Raw genomic sequence first — 18,795 nt, 5'->3', positions numbered from 1 at the left:
TTATAAATGATTGAAGTAGCTAAGCTTATTTTCTTTTGTCCAGCAAGGAGTAGCCTATGTTGCTAGGTTACCTCCTCAGGCTCGACTTCTATTCTTGAACGTTTAAAGGGATAGTTTACCCAAAAAAACAAATATTTTATTAATTATTCACCCTTATGTTGTTCCAAACCCGTAAGACCTTCGTTCTTCTTCAGAACACAAATGAAGATATTTTTTGATGAAATCCAGGAGCTGTCAGACCCCACATTAACTGACATGTTATTAATACTTACAAGAAAATACATAGTTTAAATAGTCCATGACTACAGTGGTTGAACCTTAACTTTATAAAGCAACAAGAATACAGAATACATTTTGTGAGCAAAAAAAAAACAATACAAAACCATTTAATCTCTTCCATGGATGCATCCGAAACCTGGTAAATTCTGCCTTCGGAGGACAAATTTCAAGGCAGGAAGGCATCAAGCCATGTCCGAATCTAATGTTTGCTTCCCTTCCTGTCTCCTGAGATACCTTCATCCGATTGATTTTTGAAGGCAGCATACATGTATCTTTCACTGCCTTTAATATTATCATTTCAGTAGGACACTCCAAATGCAACCTTTGAATGTGCCCTTCTTTCACAGGAATTCGGAGTGTGCATGAGGTGTATCCTTTGCTGCTGCAGATAAGCCACAATTCTTTGCATCGGCGGTAACAACATCATATTTTTTTTTAAAAATATTAGCGTATTTGAAAAAATGGCACCACTGTCAAATATACATGCAAGCGTAAATGTAATTAGTTTAAAGCTTGTTTTTGTTTTTTTAAGCTTTATTATCTCAACAGATAGTTGTGGTAAACAGGATTACAAGTGTTTAGTGTTTTTTAAACGTTTAGAACAGTACTGTCATTGCAAGAAACATTTCATAGTCATTTCAAATTATAAATAATTTTCATTCATTTAACTGACGTGAGAGCACAACGAGGCTGAACGTGTTGTCATAGCAACGGGATACTTTCTGCCTATGTATCCTACAAAGGACGTCTCATTTAATTCTGATTGAGGACACTCCGTATACTGCATCCTCTACAGGATGTGTCCTCTGGAGAATGCAGCCTTCGAAATGAAATGAAATGAAATGAGACACAGCTCATGTGAGTCTCCAACAAGCCTGCTGAACTCATGTTAAAAAATGAAGCCAAAACCTCTCTATCGCCCCCAGGGAGTTGGTCCCAGTAGGTAGGTCATAACCCCCGCCCCTCTGTGTATTCTAATGGACACAAATGAAGCAATCGAATTACACTTCATGGTTTGTCATTTTAGGCAGTTTTTATCACAATGATTTCATTTTAAGTGTTTGTTTTTGAAAATACGTTCGGTTTTAGTTAGTTATTTGATGCTATAAAAACGGGGGGTGTGACGTCATGATTGACAGCTGAGATTCACGACTTCTCTGAGTGAAGTCGTCACTGAAGCCACAGAAGACTTTTTTTCAGGATTTTTGGGAGGAGATTGGAGCTGTTTCCATAACTGCTTAGTTCACAAGGACATAATGAATTGTTCTGCATCTGCGCGAGTGTGGGCAGACTTTTTATATCGTGGCTACCTCTTGCTCTCGCAGACTACAGTCCCGAGGTCACTACTACGCAGACTCTGTCCCAAATCTGTGCAAGATGTCAGAGCCCTCAGGTGGTTTCAATTCTCTTCATTAGAATATATATATATATATATATATATATATATATATATATATATATATATATATATATATATATATATATATTACAGTCTCCAATGCTGTTCACATGAGCATGAGGCCATAACCATGTCTTTATGCTGCATTCACATGCTATCGAAATGATCGTAAATACCTAGTTAAAAAAATGCCCTCTCAAGTCAAAATGTGATTGGTCCAATTGTCCAGCTTTGGACTTGTTTGTGTTGTCTATTGTTACTCCGCCCCTATTGTTACATTGTTACCTCATTAGGGCTCAGCTCACACCTGTTTTAGTTCATTTGTCACCCTTTATATTCTCCTCTTGTCTTCTGTCCTGTGCCAGATTGAATCTCTGCTTTGCTGAGTTACCTGGATCTTGTCTGTGTTTACTGAGACTGTGAGCGTCCTTCTACTACAGTATTAGTCTTGTCTTGTTTTCCTGCCGTCTTTCTGCAGTTTGGTTGTTTCTTTATTTGGTTATTTTTCCCTGTTTTGCTACTCGTGTTTTTTAACTCCCATCTAGCTAGTTTAGTTTTAGTTTGCTTTCCCCTCTCCTTTTCTTTTTGCTCCCAGCTTCCCTGTCTACTTTGGCTGCCAGATCCCGACCATCCTGATACTCCATTTTGGATCTCTCTTGCCTGTCTGCCACCAAGGATTTCAGCCTCCACTGCCAGGTCCCTACCTCCATTCTCCAGGTTTAATCTCTCTCTCCCCCTGCCATTGTGACATTACGTCATCAAGTGTTTGTCTGAACTCGCCTACCTTCCTCATTGTCTTTGGACTATACTCATTACTACCTCCATTCTCCATTGGACCTGCTCTGCCATTTGCTCTGAGGACCCTTTCTTCTATGCCCCCTGTTGGGCAGATGTAGTACTTCCGTGTATACCCGGCTGGCATCATCCCTGTTTCCCCTTCTGACCGAGGATTTTGATCCTGATTTTTGTTTGCTCTTCTCCCTTAATAAGCACCGTTACCCCTGCAACTGATTCCTTATCTTTTACCACCCTAACACCAATTGGTTTATTTAAAGGAATTAACTTAGTAAAGGATTAAAGAGGGATTTAAAAAAAGTTCCAGTTCTACTGTATGTATGAAGTAAAGTATTTGCTATATATTTTTTTAAAACAAAATATTCACTGACACATTTACTCTTATTTGTTTGCCTAATATGTAAAACTGCTAAATGTTTCTTGTTCAAATTCAGTTATAATTTATGTAACTAGTGTCATTTTCATTTAAAAATTGTGAAATGTCATAAATTCAATTACTGTTGTTTGCTGAATGTTTTTATTGTAAAACAGTTGTCAAATATTTAACATTTAGCTACTTACATCTGATGCACTCTACTACTAAAGTGTTGTGCTGGATTTTGCTCTAATGCAATCCATGCTAATAACATTGCAGTCTATGGGAGGTCAGAAAGCTCTCGGATTTCATCAAAAATATCTTAATTTGTGTTCCAAAGATGAATGAAGGTCTTACGGGTTTGGAACAGCGTGAGTAAATCATGACAGACTATTTTATTTTTGGGTGAACTTTCCCTTTAAGATCTATGTTAATTAAATGTTAGTTTAAAGCTGCTGTCCATAGCTTTTTTTTGTTTGTGTGTTCAAGTTTTACAAAATTATATAATCAGAATTTTACAAAAAAATCAAAACATTACCCTGAATCATTATGGTTCACTTATAAGTCTTTATATTGGGACTATTTCAGACTGGTCTGGTAGGTATACCGCTGCGGAGGAGCACAGTCCCTGCGTGACTCGCCATAGACAAAAACAGAGAAGTAGCTCCAGCAGCAATGTTCTTACGTGAAGTTCTGTTTATTAACCGCTACACTGTAAAAAAAAAAAAAAAAAATCAGGTCTCCAGTTGAGAATTTTCAAGTGACTGATCACATTTTGCAGTTGGCTGAATTGAAATTCTATGACTTAAATTGCATCAGTTCACAGAATTTCAATTCGGCCAACTGAAAAATTTAGATGTGATCAGTCACTTGAATATTTTTAATTGGAGACTTTTTTTCTTTTTTTTTTTACAGTGTAGAGTGCAAAAAGTTAAGGAATGCAGCTTAAAAAAACTTTCGCAAGCACTGACAGAATTCGATAGACTGGATTCATGTTGCCGATTTACAGAAAAGTTGTTTATAACAACTCTATTCAAGATCATTAACAGCAACGTCAAGTCAAATAGCTATTTTCTGTCTTCTCAACAGATCCATGAAGCATTGTTTAAGAGCTACTTCTATCTTTCACATCTCCTTTACTGTTCACAAACCCCAAAATTCATGATTGATAGTTCTCACAAATGTCTTTGAAAGCAAGGGACCACCGCTTAAATGAACTAGGAAGCTGATATTGGATGCGGGGGAGCAAGGAGAAGACAAAGATGTGCTCTTGCCTGAGTAGAGTTGAATGACAGAGAAATAAACAGAGGGTACACTGCTGCTTTAGCTGAAATTCTACGCAGAACCAGCGGGGAGTCAGACTCAGAGACCCGCTGAGAGGCTGACAATAGTTCTCTGTGAGAAGGAGAGGATGAGGTTTCCTTAAATCAGTGAGCTGTGGGAAATAGTGATGAACCTAAGTTTTGTGTTTCAGGTGAACTTTTTGCTGCTGCTGTGCTGTTAAAACAACTAAATTAAATGAAACTTTAATGACAAGACTGATCAGAACACTCATAAAGGGATGGTTTATTTATGATACAGCCGAACTGTGTAATAAAAGAAAGTTAAAGTGATGGATCAAGCTCGACTTTGGACAGATTGGATTTATTCGACAATGGTCACAGATGCATGCAAGGACACCTTCATATTTTATAGATTTACAGCATGGAATTGTGAAATATTTACCAGTCAAAACAAAGACAATACAAAGTACACCAGAATGTCAAAGGAACACTAAACAAAATCCAAGTCTCTTAAGGGATAATGTTGCACAGCGTGGTGGAGCAATTCTTAGCCAGAATTGTTCACCTGATCTATACCTGGAATTTGTATGGTGTAGAATGGTTTATATACTTATATTCAGTTCTAATTGGATTCAAATGTATTAATCCAGAATGTAGATATGGAGTTTAAAGTATTGGAATAAAATTGAACTGACAATTAAAACTGAAATACTAACTTTAAAAATTAACTTTAAAAATTCTAAACAGTTTTGAGTAATATAAAAGTTGTATTAAACACATTTTAAATAAATGTGCTATTAAGCAGATAAGAGATTAAAATATGATAGATTATGATTCCCTATCTTTTGCCTAGGTATTTAGCAAGTTTTTTTCAGTCTGTTCTAATCTACCATCCGATTACTCATTCATGAATTGTTATAATAAATCAACCTTGTTTGAGTACTTTTACCTTTACTAAAATAACAGACCTTCTAAAGGTTATGAATCAGTTTAGCGCTAATAGTGGCGCTAGACCTGATGGAATTGAGCCCAGAGATATTAAAATCATATCCTCATGTATCCACCGGCTGATCTCTTTAACATGTCTTTACTTTCTGGAAATATTCCTGAATTACTGCAATTTATAAAGTAAGTGATATTCCTGATCCACAAAATCATAGACCTTTATTGATAATTTGTGTTATTACTAAAGTATCAATTGCATTAATATATCAGATTTTATTTTCAATCATGATCCATATATCCACTGATTGAATTCAAAAGCAATTTTTGCAAGTTCAGAATGATTCAATAAAATGCATTTAAATGATTTTGTATACTTTCTCTAATGTGTCTTAATAAAGAAAAAAAAAAAAAAACGTTTTTATTGCACCAAAAGTAATTTGAAAGGCAACATTTACAATACATTTGAGGCCAAAAGTTTACCTTTGCAGAATCTGCAAAATGTTAATAATTAAAAAAAAAAAAAAAAAAAAGTACTGTGCATTGTAAACATTGACTGATGTTCAAGGCGAAACATATTAAAATACAGAGGTTGCAAACTTTTGGATGATTGTAATTGTCTTTTTTTTCGTACTGCCCTAAGATATTTACGTTTCCCAGAACACAACATTTACCTTGATTATCCTGTAATAAAAACCTGTGGCCTTTTTGACCATGATGTGAATGTTTTTATCTTTTGTAATATGAGTCCTCTGTGTAAAAAGATGGATCTCAAAATCATACAATTACTGTTTCTGGAATTCCTGGAAAGAGTTCAAATATGCAGAAGATGCTGGGAAACTAACAAACGTGCAGAACCTGCAGCTGCAGTTTTTTTTCTTCTGAAGAGCAGTGGAACAAACACTGGGACTTATGAACAATTATAAAAAATAAAACAAAGAGTTGTGGCTCATCTAGGTAAGGAGTCACAGTATTAAGATATACATTTTTGAACGGGTCATTTGTGTAAATTCAGCTATTATTTTGTGACCCTGGGCCACAAAGCAGGTATAAGGGGTATATATATATTTTTTTTTCATTGAGATGTTTACATAATCTGGAAGCTGAATAAATAATATGTCCATTGATGTATGGTCTGATTAAAAATCTGGAACCTTAAATGTGCACTATGCAGCTTTCGTCCACTGGAGGGCGCCTATTCAAAACAAATGCATAGTTTGATGACGCAAAGTGTGAGCGCAGCATCTTGGGAGATGTGGTCTTCTCATCACAGCCGGTGGAAAATAGGACTCGGGCAGAAATCACGTTCATGCATGCGGTTATTAACGTTCCTGTAGTCTAAAGGTCCTTGTGGACCTGAGCACAGCTGCTGGAGCGATTGTTAAACAAATACCCGCCTCGCAAATACCGGGACTTTTATTATGATGGGACGGGACACAGTCGCCAGGCGCCTGCACTGATCCGCTCTTCCGGTTATGATTTTGAGGTAATGCAGCTCTGTTTATTATATTAGATACATTTAACTGTGTTTAAAATGATGTTATGGCGTTACTCCATGCGTTCACTTGTTCACACTGCTAAGAGTAAAGCGCTCTTAAAAGCCAAAACCGAGGGTAGCGCAGATATGACGCGATTGACAGGCGACTCCCTCAAACGCAATGCTGAAACATCCCTGTCCTTAGTTAAAATAGCAATTTTCTCACAATTTACAAATAGTTGGAAACATCTGGGATATTGTAGGTAGGCTACTGAACCTGGCTAGTGCACCTTTAAGGTGCAACAAATCTAAATATTGAGAAAATCTTTAAAGGTCCCATGGCATGAAATTATCATATTATGAGGTTTTTCAACATTAATATGTGTTCATCTGGCCTGAATATTGTCCCCAAGTGGCTAGAAATTTGGATTGGTGTAAACCGAGTTCTGGAAGTCTTTCTCTGCCTTTAAGAAAATAAGAGCTCAGATGAGCTGATCCTGAATTCTCCTGTTATGACGTGATGGCAGGAAAGGTTACCGCCCCTTCCTCTGCTTTGCCCGCCCAGAGAATTAGTAGAGAATGGATGCAGTTTATCAGTCAATGTCAGCAGCACAGGCTTTACCATATGGATTCGACAGCACCACCACATGTTCATTAATGCCTGATCTGGGATCAGTGATTTCTGATGTAATAATACATGTTCACACAGACTTTCTTTCTAAATTGTTTAATACTGTCAGTCCCGCTGACCATCTTGATGTATCAGTGAATCAGTGACTAAAACCATCAACTTCATGTCATTTCTGTTAGTAGCATGAAACAAATCTATATTTAAATGATTAAAATACAGAGAGCGATCAAAGAACACTCTTTCTAATGTTCGGATCTGTCAATCACGTATATCTGCAGTGTACACGTGTCCAAACTGTTATAATGAATGATGCTGTTAACCTGCACAACAGAAGCTCTTACTGTATTCATGTCGCGTGTTTGTTGTTAGTTGTGGTGAAAGCATTTTGTGGGAGAAATAACATTGCAAAGTTCATAGAATAAGGGTCGGCGTGACTGCGACTCTTGGGACTGGTGTTTATTCCGAGCTCACGGCGCTCTCAACAACTCGGTACAATAACACTTTCTCAGCTTCCCCAGTTTTCTGTCTCTGGACTGGCAGTGCTGTTCACCTCACTAAACCACACCCCCTTCGCCACATAATCTAATACTAATTTCAAATGCTAAAATGTCAGCCAATCACAACAGTGGGTGTTTTCACTGAAGTTCATAGTAGACACGCCTCTTGAAACAGAACATTCCAGTCAGAGGGCTAATATCAATAGAAAAGATGCCTTTTATTTCTAAATTATGCTAAAAAATGTTTTTTAAACATTTTTTTATTTAAAAAACCATACTAACAATATAAGTACACAGGAAATATTATAAAATAATAAATAAAATCGGACCTTTAAAGTTGTCCAAATTAAGTCCAAATGAAGTCCATAGCAATGCATGTTACTAATAATACATTTTTAAAATATATTTATGTAGGAAATGTATAAAATATCTTCATGGAACATGATATTTACTTAATATCCTAATGATTTTTGGCATAAAAAAAACAAATTATAATTTTTACCCATAAAATGCATTGTGTGTTATTGCTGTGCGATTTATGACTGGTTTTGTTGTCCAGGGTCACATATATAAACATCTGCTATGTGAAATATATATATTCCTCTTATTATTTATTTATTAATGTTTTCACCTTTTACAGATTATGCAAATTGTATGTAAACTTATGATCTTACTTATGCAGGCTACTTGGAAAACAATAAAGAGTGCAATAGGCCGATAAAATATTTTGTTGAGCAAAACTAAGCAAAGCTGAGCAAAGCTATTCCATATTACACACACACACACACACACACACACACACACACACACACACACACACACACACACACACACACACACACACACACACACACACACACACACACACACACACACACACGTTGGTCTATGTGGTTTACAGGGACTCTCCATAGGCGTAATGGTTTTTATACTGTACAAACAGTATTTTCTATCCCCTTACACTGCCCCTACCCCTAAACCTACCCAATCACAGGAAACATTCTGCATTTTTACTTTCTCAAAAAAACATAATTTAGTATGTTTTTAAGGCCATTTGATTTATGAGGACATTTGATAGGTCCTCAAAAACCACATTTATAGTGTAATACCAGTGTAATACCCATTTAGTTATACAAATTTGTGTCCTCATAAACCACATAAACAGGCTCACACACACACACACACACACACACACACACACACACACACACACACACACACACACACACACACACACACACACACACACACACACGTACGTTTGTTTTTGTGACATATGGGGACATTCAACAGGCGTAATGGTTTTTATACTGTACAAACAGTATTTTCTATCCCCTTACACTGCCCCTGCCCCTAAACCTACCCATCACAGGAAACATTCAGCATTTTTACTTTCTAAAAAAAAACTCATCCTGTATGATTTATAGGCATTTTGAAAAGTGAGGACATGGCCAATGTCCTCATAAGTCACAATCTCCTTGTAATACCTATGTCATTATACACATTTTTGTCCTCATATGTCACAAAAACATGCCCCCACACACACATATTTAATTTTATTTATTTCTATGATTCTTCATGACCTGCAAATCCCAATGTTAAAATTCCCTGATATGTCCAGGTTTTCCATGACCATGTATCACTGCATCAATGGTTTGAGCATTTTGACACGTGAGCACAATTATGAGACAGCTGTCATTTGATCATGTGACAGTCAATTGCCGTCCTGAGACGCTACTCCACATGACATTCTAAGCCAAGCCACAATATCTAAGAAGCAATTTCGGAGTGAACACTGTTTGTTTATGTGTGTGTGTGTGTGTGTGTGTGTGTGTGTGTGTGTGTGCACCAAGAGACCCATATGAGGACAGGGCCTGGGTTCCCAGCTTCAGACATCTAATTTGTTTAGCTTTGGCGCCCTCTAGGCTCTTAGGCGGTGCATAACATTGTCAATGACCGCATATCTAAAATCCAACACGATCACACATGCAGGCATTGGGAGTTTGCACTTTTGGGTATCAGTTACACTCCTGTTTTATGGTGGATTCTAAAAGTGATCTGTTGATGAACATTGTTTATATAAGCATCAATGACAGATCATTTTGATTCATTTTTAATATTATATATGTATAATAGTAAAGTAGTATATTTGTGATAATTCCAAGAGCTCATTAATTGCCATCATTGATATAACTACCAAAAGTTACGAATTATTTGATAACCTTTAAAGACTTTTTGCAGGTTGAGGCCTTGTTCTAGATTAGTATGGTGGGCATTGAGTCTAACGGGGCGGGAGTAGGAATTCAAGGTTTTGTGTAGGTGGACAGTTGGAACAGTACAGGGTACACTGGACAAATAAAAGTCCATTCGAGGCTTTTGAAACTACTCGCAAACATTACAAATTCTAGTAGTGCAACTGTGATAGAATTTAATAACATCTAGAAACTTTGCAATAAATGGTTTGTCTCTTTAAAGTATTAGATACGTATAATTACACAAAAAGATTATAACATTTAGCTAGATATAATCTGTTTATATAAATTTGATAATTAAAAAAATAGTTGTTTGTTTGTTCATTGTTCATGGTCAGGGAATTAACAAGTAATTCAGTGCAATACTTTTTGTTTGGTCATTTCTTTTTCATATAATTGAAAATGTAATTATTTTTAACATTGCTCATTTGTCTTTGGATGCAACCTCATTCAACAAACAACTGAATTAATGTTTGTACTTTGTTTTTCGTGTGATATTGCAGTTTTGCATTTATATCATAAACTGAATGGTATCTATTTTGGTGGTGATTTGGTGGGCTCCTTGACCCAGGATCACATATATTAATATTTACATTTTAAAACTAAATGGTGACAGAAGTCAGTGTATGATGAAACATTAACCAGCAGCACAGTGTCTGAGAGCATTCTACTCCAGTCATCTGTTCTGGATCTACATCATTCACTCTCCCTGTATTTATCACCACTTTCCTATCCACATTTTGGTAAGTTTATATAGAATTTTTAAACACGTTGTCAGATGCCTACATTTTGCATAGTCTGCGGCTTACTCATAAATCGTCTGAAACACAGGCATGCATGGTAGAACATTTCTAGGCTGGGAAAGTCAAAAGTTATGGGCTAATAGTTAATCTGTTTTTGCATAGTATATTTTGCTAAACTATCTCTATTACTTAATTTTTAAATAATAATTTACATAAAAGTGGCAACAAAAAAAGTTTAAAATTAACATTTTAAGCGGTAGCATGTGTAATCATATGATTTTTATGACATGTAAATATATTTGAAGATATAAAAAACTTTTATTTTATGAAGATTTACAGTCTAAGACAACTGATACAAACATTGACACTTTAGCCCTGAATTTTGCAAGCAAGCTGAAAATATCTTTTAGGCTATTACAATTCTATAGCATTATTTTATATTATACAATATTATATTACTATACAATTTAGTACACTGCAGTAAATAACATGATTTTTCATTAGTAAGTTCAAAGAAATGACTCTTATTTCCCCCCCTCTCGGTTAAATCACTGCTGGCTTGGGCCTTTTATTCACTATGTGCTACGTGTGTTTTGTCTCTGAGAAACTTTTAATGGGTTGTCAAAGAAGCACTAACACTTGGCATGCAAATTCGAAAATGGTAACAACGAGCGGCATAATTTGCATCCACATTTATTCATGTCGCAGTACTTGCCTGAAACCTAAATAACAAATAATGTGTAAATATACAAGAAATTACTAAATATACAATGCATAACTACTACATAACAATAGATGGTATACAGTTGTCATTTAGTTGTTTAAGCATTTTTCAAGTCTTTTACATGCATTTTGTAAAGTTCACTGTTCCATTACATTGTAGTGGTGAGTTTTTTTTACCTTTGTGCACATGTGGCTGTCTCTGGATATTTTGTGTATAGCTGAAATCACACATGATGTTGCTATAATTGTGGTGTAAAAAACATCTGAAGATAATATTATTTGATCTCTTTTGTGTTTTCCAGGCCAAAAGTAAGAACATGAAGCACAGCCTTTTAGTGCTTATATTGCTCTGTTTCTTTAGGTCTGGACTGGTGGTAAGAAACTCTTAGATGGAACATAAATCTTGGTCATCCACATTGTTTATTTAAAAAAATGCCACACAAAAAAGCAGTACTTACATATTCTGGCCCTTTCTTCAATCCAGGCTTCTAATGAAACAGGTGATGGCAAAGGGAACTGCAATGATGTCTTAAGCCTGGAGGCTCAGCGAGCAGTTGGTGGAGCGGTGGCTAAACTAGGATTGGCACTTTTAGAAAAACTACAGCCTGGGTCCGAGCAACCGAATATAATCATATCACCGCTGAGTGTTTCTCTTGCACTTGCTGAGCTTGCTTTAGGTGAGCACAGGCAAACACAAGAAATCAGTGCAAACCATGCAAACGGGTGAGTTTATACTGTACAAGTGATGCTGTTTGTTATGTGTCTGTGTATATTCCTTGTAAATCACTAGGTGCAAGGAACAAGACAGAAGAGAAGTTGTTGGAAATCCTTCAGGCAAAAGAGCTGCCAAATTTTCATGAAACCTTGAGCTGTCTCCAAGAACAACTAACTGCCAAGGCTGTCAAGATAGCATCTCGTCTCTACCTCATACCAGGTGAAAAACTGATGGCATTTAGTTGGATCAGGTTTAACCTGACATCACTGGATATCATTATTTTGAGCTTGAGGTTCAGAACAAAAAAATGTCTGACTTATGTAATATGTACGTTTTTTTTAAATGTTGTTTGTGCTTTTTGAAGCGCATTTTATTGTTGCCTTTGTCTTTGAGAAGGTTTTAGGGTGAACCAGGACTTTGTGGACAGAGCTTTGAACCTGTACAAATCCGAACCTGCACATCTGACCTCCATTGAAGAAGTCAATCGTTGGGTGGAGGAAGCCACCAAAGGTCACATAACCAACTTTATGTCTGGTCTTCCGCCTAATGTTGCTCTAATGTTGATTAACGCCATTCATTTTAAAGGTTGGTCTGCATTTAAGCTGTCATAACTTTTATATGTATATATAAACTTGTATATCATAAATCACTGATAGATAGCAGAAGGATCAATGACCTAATGCTCATTATTGGTCAGATTTATTAATTATTATTATTATAAATACATTACAAATAAATACAGCGACTTGAATATACAGTACCTTTTCTATGATGTGCATGTCTGTAAATTCAGAATTAAAATCATATTTTGGAGAATGTAACTGTGCTGATATAATGAAGAAAAGGCCTCTTTAAAATAATTAAAGGGGGGTGAAATGCTGTTTCATGCATACTGAGCTTTTTACACTGTTAAAGACTTGGATTCCCATCCTAAACATAGACAAAGTTTCAAAAACTAATGTTGGACGTTTGATGGAGTATTTCTGTGTCAAAAATAATTCTTCCGGGTTTCTCACAAGTTTTGGAGAGTTTTTTTCGAGTATGAGTCGGCTTGACGTCGATAGAGCGGAAGGTATTGCATGGGCCGTACGGGCTCTTCTCCCGGTAGGGTGCGCGCGTGACTAGAGTGAGAGAGGAAATGTACGCCCATAAACACTCGCTCAGATGCAGATCCAGTCGTCCGTGAACACTAATGTCGGTTATAGTCCGCACCGCGCTCCACTTTATTCCTATGGGTGACATCAAGCGACTTCAACGCTTCAGCACAGCATTCCGGGAAGGCAGCGCTGCATTTGAACCGATTTGAACGCAGAAATGACGGGAAGCTTCACAACATGACTTCACTGCTGTCACAGGACTTCACTAAATCATACCAAAGAAGTGTGTTTTTGACGGCGCGGTCCCAGCGATAAAGGTTCGGTCCTGCTTTGGAAGCAGCCGGTGAGTAAAACTGCTTCAAATGTCTCTGCTGTTGGCTATCGTTGCGTGAATTAACATCAGTAAACGACATGATCGCGTTCTTCGTCATTCAAATGCGCTAACGGTTACTCCATTGTTGTTCTCTGTATAACGTTACACTAGTCTGACGTGCAAAACCGTTTTGCTTGCTACTGCTAAGGTTTAGTTGCATACAATTGTCCATAAACCGAATCATGTCCTCATAAACTGCGAGTAAACACACACAAACGTTGACAGGCCACTAAATACAGTACATACCACAGAGACGGACGTCCTGCTGTTGGTGTTTCTCCTGTTCAATTTATTTCAGCCTCCGAATCTGATTCTGGATCATGTTTAGCTGAGATCGATAGCCATGAGTTTCTCCACGCTTGAGGACGTCACCGCTTTGTGCGCATTCGTCATTCTTTAGCTCCGCCCACACGATACGCCTCCAGGCACTCGTTTTTTTCCGGAAAGACTCTGTACAGCCCATATTTCTTTTATAAATATAATAAAACTAAAGACTTTTCGGAGATATGAAGGATGCAATACTACTCTATAGGTACTCAAGATTGACATGAGATTGACTGAAACTGAGTGTTTCACCCCCCCTTTAAATTCATGAAAAGTTACCTTATAGTAGTTTCATAAAATTATTATTTATTGTTATTATTATTACTCCTCAAAATGTATATTTTTGAATTAATGTAATTATATTTGTATTAAAAAGTACTTTTAAAATAATACATTTTAAAATATAAAGCAAGTGTGAAATTTCTCCAATCCTATAGGCAGACGGAGGTCAAGTGAAAAAGCGTAGTGCTTTATCAAGACCATAAAAGGTCATCTACATCACGTATAAGAGTCAGGCATCAGCGTCCCATGGCTTGGGTTCCACTTTTGCCAGCTGAGCTTGAAATGGGTGTTCCCCCTTCCGTAACTCTTTCTTCCATCTCTGTGTCCCATTTTGGATCTGGAAGCTTTTAATGTAGCAATTAATGAAAATAAAAAATAAATATAAGATGTGTGCAACTATTCCTTGGCTATATCTTACGAGGGATTACGCCTACAATGTGTTAGACAAACGAACAGTTCAGGACCCATCTGTGAATGATATTTCCCGTTGTGTACATATTTGCACAATGAGGGGATTTGGTTTTAGCTCCACTCCTATCTGACCTTCTTCCTGAGAATGGCTCAAGAGCAGGGATTTTACTCTTGTGACCATCTACGAATTGTCGCAGGATTATTGCGGTGGATGCCTCTTTTGCAGGGGTGCTATATATTTCTAGCAATAGACTTTCTCCCATATCTGAGGGACAACCATGTGTTGGTCCTGTTGGCCTCTGTTCAGAGAAGTGCAGCAGTACCTGCTCCGGACCAAGAACAAACTGCTCTCACTTAGGGCATTCTATATTCCTGGGCATTTAAACATGGAAGCAGACATCTTGGCACGGATGGAGCTGAGGCCTGGGATCGCTCTGCTGCTGAGAGTTTTGGCAAAGGTCTATTAGACAGGGTACGACTTCAAATAGAAAACCCTGTTCTGATAATGTCTCCCCTGGAAGGCTCTCCTTGGGAGATTCAGACCATGAGGGATCTTCTGTCCCAGGTATGGGGGACAGTCTTTTTCTCCCCTGGCCAAAGATTTAGAAGAGTGAAGGGTTCCAGCTCATAGATTCTGGTCTCTTGACTGAAGTTGTTGACACCATTCTTAACGCTAAGGCTCGCTCTACTATGAAAGTTTATGCTCTTAAATGGCATCTCCTTTCATCATGGTGTGATGAAAAGAGTGTCATCTTAAACCAGTTGACTGCCCAGTTTATTCAGTACTGGAGTTTCTTTAAGAGCGTCTCTCAGCAGGAATGACCCCTGCTACCCTGCTAAGGTGTGCATGGCTGCTATTTTTGACTTGCCACAGTAACATTGATGGGACTTTTGTGGGGATTAAGGTGGCTCTGGTAGAAGTTATAGGAGATTTGCAGGCCCTGTCAGTTGCCTCTTCTTGTCTTGATTTTTCCCCAAGTACTGGTCAAGGTGATATTTTACCCTAGGCCAGACAACATTCTAAAATTTCTTTCATCATTATTTCATCCTGTTGTTCAAATCTTCTCTCCTTCGCCATTTGACTCATCAAAGCAGGAGAGGTTAAATAGATTATGTCCAGTCCATGCCCTTATTATTTTTGTCCACAGCTCAGACACCAGTGGCATAAAAACTCTTGAACTGTTTGTTTGCTTTGGGCAGCGCAACCTACTTTCCGTCACTTTCAAACAGTCTATATCACACTGGGTTTCGGATGTGTTTTCTCTGGCCTATAAGGCAGACACGGTATGGCTTCGCCTCTAGGAGTCAGAATCCATTCTACTCATGTGGCTGCCTCAAATGTGTTGGCAAGAGGTGGCCTTTGCAAGATGTTTGTACTGCAGCACACACATTTATCAGGTTTTATAGTGTGGATGTGAATGCTACCCTAGGATCTCAAGTAATTTCGGGCTGATTCTTCCTGTAAGTACAGTTTTGTGCTTGTGTATGCTTTTTACAACCTGTGGTGCAGGCATCCTCTTACTATGTTAGTGCTGGTATTAATGTTCCATAATTGTCAACATAATGACAGCATCGAAAAAGGAATGTTTCAGTGTTACCCATGTAACCAGATTCCCTGAGATGGGAACGAGACATTGCGTCGTGTTGGAGTTTTTCAAGTACGCCTTCGTGGATAATTCACACAATTAGAATCTGGGAATTCCATGATGTAGGTACGTATTTATGGTCTCGCGCTATGCCTCGTCATCTGACCTCTGTCAGCCAATAGGATTGAAGCAACCACAAACGTGCTTTAAAATCCGGCTCACGTTGGAGGCAATCCCATAACATCCGCGCAATGACATAGCGTCTTGTTCCCACCCGGAACCAGGTTACATATGTTACCCTGAGATGTTATTACTTTTTACCTTGATGGTTATGCCATATGGCATTTTATAGTCATTAAATGTTTTTAAAGGGCATATGAAACAATGTTTGATAACTTGACAGGTCTAATTGAGATTTTTAAAGATTGGATTTTTCCCCTTTTATTATAAGATAATATTAATAATAACTAAAGTAAGTAGAGTAGAGAAGCAGAGAAGTAGAGAATGTTCAGCTTCATGTTCAAAATAAGCAAATAAACATGTTTTAATAAACAAATCCTTTCTCTTAGGAGAGTGGCAATCCCGCTTTGATTCCAAGTTCACTGTAAAAGATATATTTTACATTGACAAAAAAACTTCTGTAAAAGTGGACATGATGATGGGATCCAAATATCCACTCAGCATGTTTGTAGATGGAAAAGATGGCACACAGGTAATCTAGCTGTTTTGTAATTTTGTTTCATAATTGAAATTAGTAAAAAAAATGTTTTTAATTTAGCCAAATGCCTGTAAATAGAGATTTTTTTATATATATTCATACTGCCTTTAGGTTGCAAGATTTCCTTTTCAAGGAAATATGAGTCTTCTGGTGGTAATGCCAATTCCGGTGCATGGAAATCTGTCAGACGTGGCTGCCAAGCTCAACATATCGGACCTGTATAAACAGTTTCAAAGTGAGAAGTCCATGCATGTGAAACTACCCAAATTCAAACTTGAGTACAAGCAAGATTTGCAACAAGCACTCACAAGCATGGGTAAGATAAAACAAGAGCTAAATCTACAAGTTCTCGATAAACTTTGGCTGTGAATTCCATCATGTGGTAAAATCTGCCCTTATAAGGCGATGTCCTTTGGTCTACATGAAGTCGATCAATGTTGTTGTGAAGTGAGAGTTAATAAGTAAAACAGAACTGTCATCCACACTCGTCTTTTTCATTTAGGTCTGGGTATGCTGTTTACTGGGCCTGATTTATCCAGAATGGCACCAGGTGCATTAGTGGTTTCGGGTGTACAACATGCCTCAAGCATGGAGCTGAGCGAGGAGGGGGCCGAGGCTTCAGCCGTGACCGCTGTCACCCTAGTACGCACCGTCCCTACTTTTGCAGTTAACATGCCGTTTATCTTCGCACTGGTGGACGATGCCTCTTACACGCCTCTCTTCCTGGGTATTGTTACCAACCCTAACCCTGGAGCAACAACGGAACAAAGCGATGATCCAAAAACTGAAACAGAAAGCAGCATGAAGCCAAGCAAAGTGCCCCTGAGCGACGGGACACTAAATGACGCTCCACATATGGAAAATATGCTAAGTTACATGTTAAATATGTGGAAGGACACAGTTCCTCAGCAGTTCCTTGGACATCAGGAGATGGAGGATGGGAACTAAAAGGAGACGATGAATCTGTCCATATTTCATGTTTTACATCTTTTGCACACAGTAATGTGAAATGCAGGGTGTTGCTGTTCATGGCCTGCCCTATGATTGATGTATGCCATATTGAGTTTTATATGAATGAAAATTGTGGCTGTTCAATGGTATCTACCCTGACTTAGGTTTATGTAAGGGATAATGTATAGTCAGTCGGTCACTACTGCAAAATAACCTCAGACGGTGATCAGGAGCCCAACATGGGTTCATTTTGCAATAATGATCAATTAACTACATTTTCTCAGGTATTGCATGGCTACTTGCCAAATAAATAAATATATGGACATTACAATTTTATTTGAGTTGAAATTATTTTATAGGGTGTTGACGCTGGCGAATGGCCATTATTTGGTAATATTTTACCACTAAATGCCACAATAGAACAATCAGAATCAAATATTCCAGGGATCCGTGTAATAAATGCACCTGACCATTCAAACCTGTTTCTAAATAAACAACATGTGCACCCTGGTCAACAAAACCAGTCATTAGTTGCATGGGTATGGGGCAATGGCCAACAATACACTGTATGGGTCAAAATGATACATTTTTCTTTCATGCCAAAAATCATTAGGATATTCAGTAAAGATTATGTCCCATACACATATTTTGTAAATGTTCTGCCGTAAATATATCAAAGGCCTTTAAAGACAACTTTAAAGGCATTTTTCTCAATATTTACATTTTTTTGCACCCTCATTTTCCAGATTTTCACACAATTGTATCATAACAAACCATAGGGGACTGTGGGGCACAACCTAACGCATGGCTAGTTGTAATACGCATGATTTAAAACTTTCCACACATGCCAGAATGACGAAACTTCGTGTATTTACTAGTCGCCATATCGACATTATTTAAAACAATCTTTGGAAGATATCACTGAACATTTATTTAACCATAGCAAAAGTAAATTTCTGGCT

The 18,795-nt window shown here is 37.6% G+C and overlaps 1 protein-coding gene and 1 long non-coding RNA gene across 2 annotated transcripts; both read left to right on the top strand.

Moving 5' to 3' along the window:
- The first annotated feature begins 1,790 nt into the window (after nucleotides 1-1,790).
- On the top strand, nucleotides 1,791-3,284 carry LOC137046451 (uncharacterized). The gene is made up of 2 exons (XR_010898966.1): nucleotides 1,791-2,097; nucleotides 2,274-3,284. It is a non-coding gene; the product is annotated as an uncharacterized lncRNA (long non-coding RNA).
- Nucleotides 3,285-10,529: 7,245 nt separating this feature from the next.
- serpinf2a (serpin peptidase inhibitor, clade F (alpha-2 antiplasmin, pigment epithelium derived factor), member 2a) lies at nucleotides 10,530-18,169 on the top strand. The gene is made up of 8 exons (XM_067423472.1): nucleotides 10,530-10,653; nucleotides 11,679-11,750; nucleotides 11,861-12,053; nucleotides 12,167-12,310; nucleotides 12,488-12,676; nucleotides 16,734-16,876; nucleotides 16,994-17,198; nucleotides 17,385-18,169. Exons 2-8 carry the CDS (start codon nucleotides 11,694-11,696, stop codon nucleotides 17,828-17,830), a joined length of 1,377 nt encoding a protein of 458 aa, XP_067279573.1. The 5' UTR covers nucleotides 10,530-10,653; nucleotides 11,679-11,693; the 3' UTR covers nucleotides 17,831-18,169.
- The last annotated feature ends 626 nt before the right edge of the window (nucleotides 18,170-18,795 follow it).

This window comes from Pseudorasbora parva, chromosome 18 (assembly GCF_024679245.1).
Source record: "Pseudorasbora parva isolate DD20220531a chromosome 18, ASM2467924v1, whole genome shotgun sequence".
Lineage (NCBI taxonomy): Eukaryota > Metazoa > Chordata > Actinopteri > Cypriniformes > Gobionidae > Pseudorasbora > Pseudorasbora parva.
This window is presented reverse-complemented; position numbering and strand designations above follow the sequence as displayed.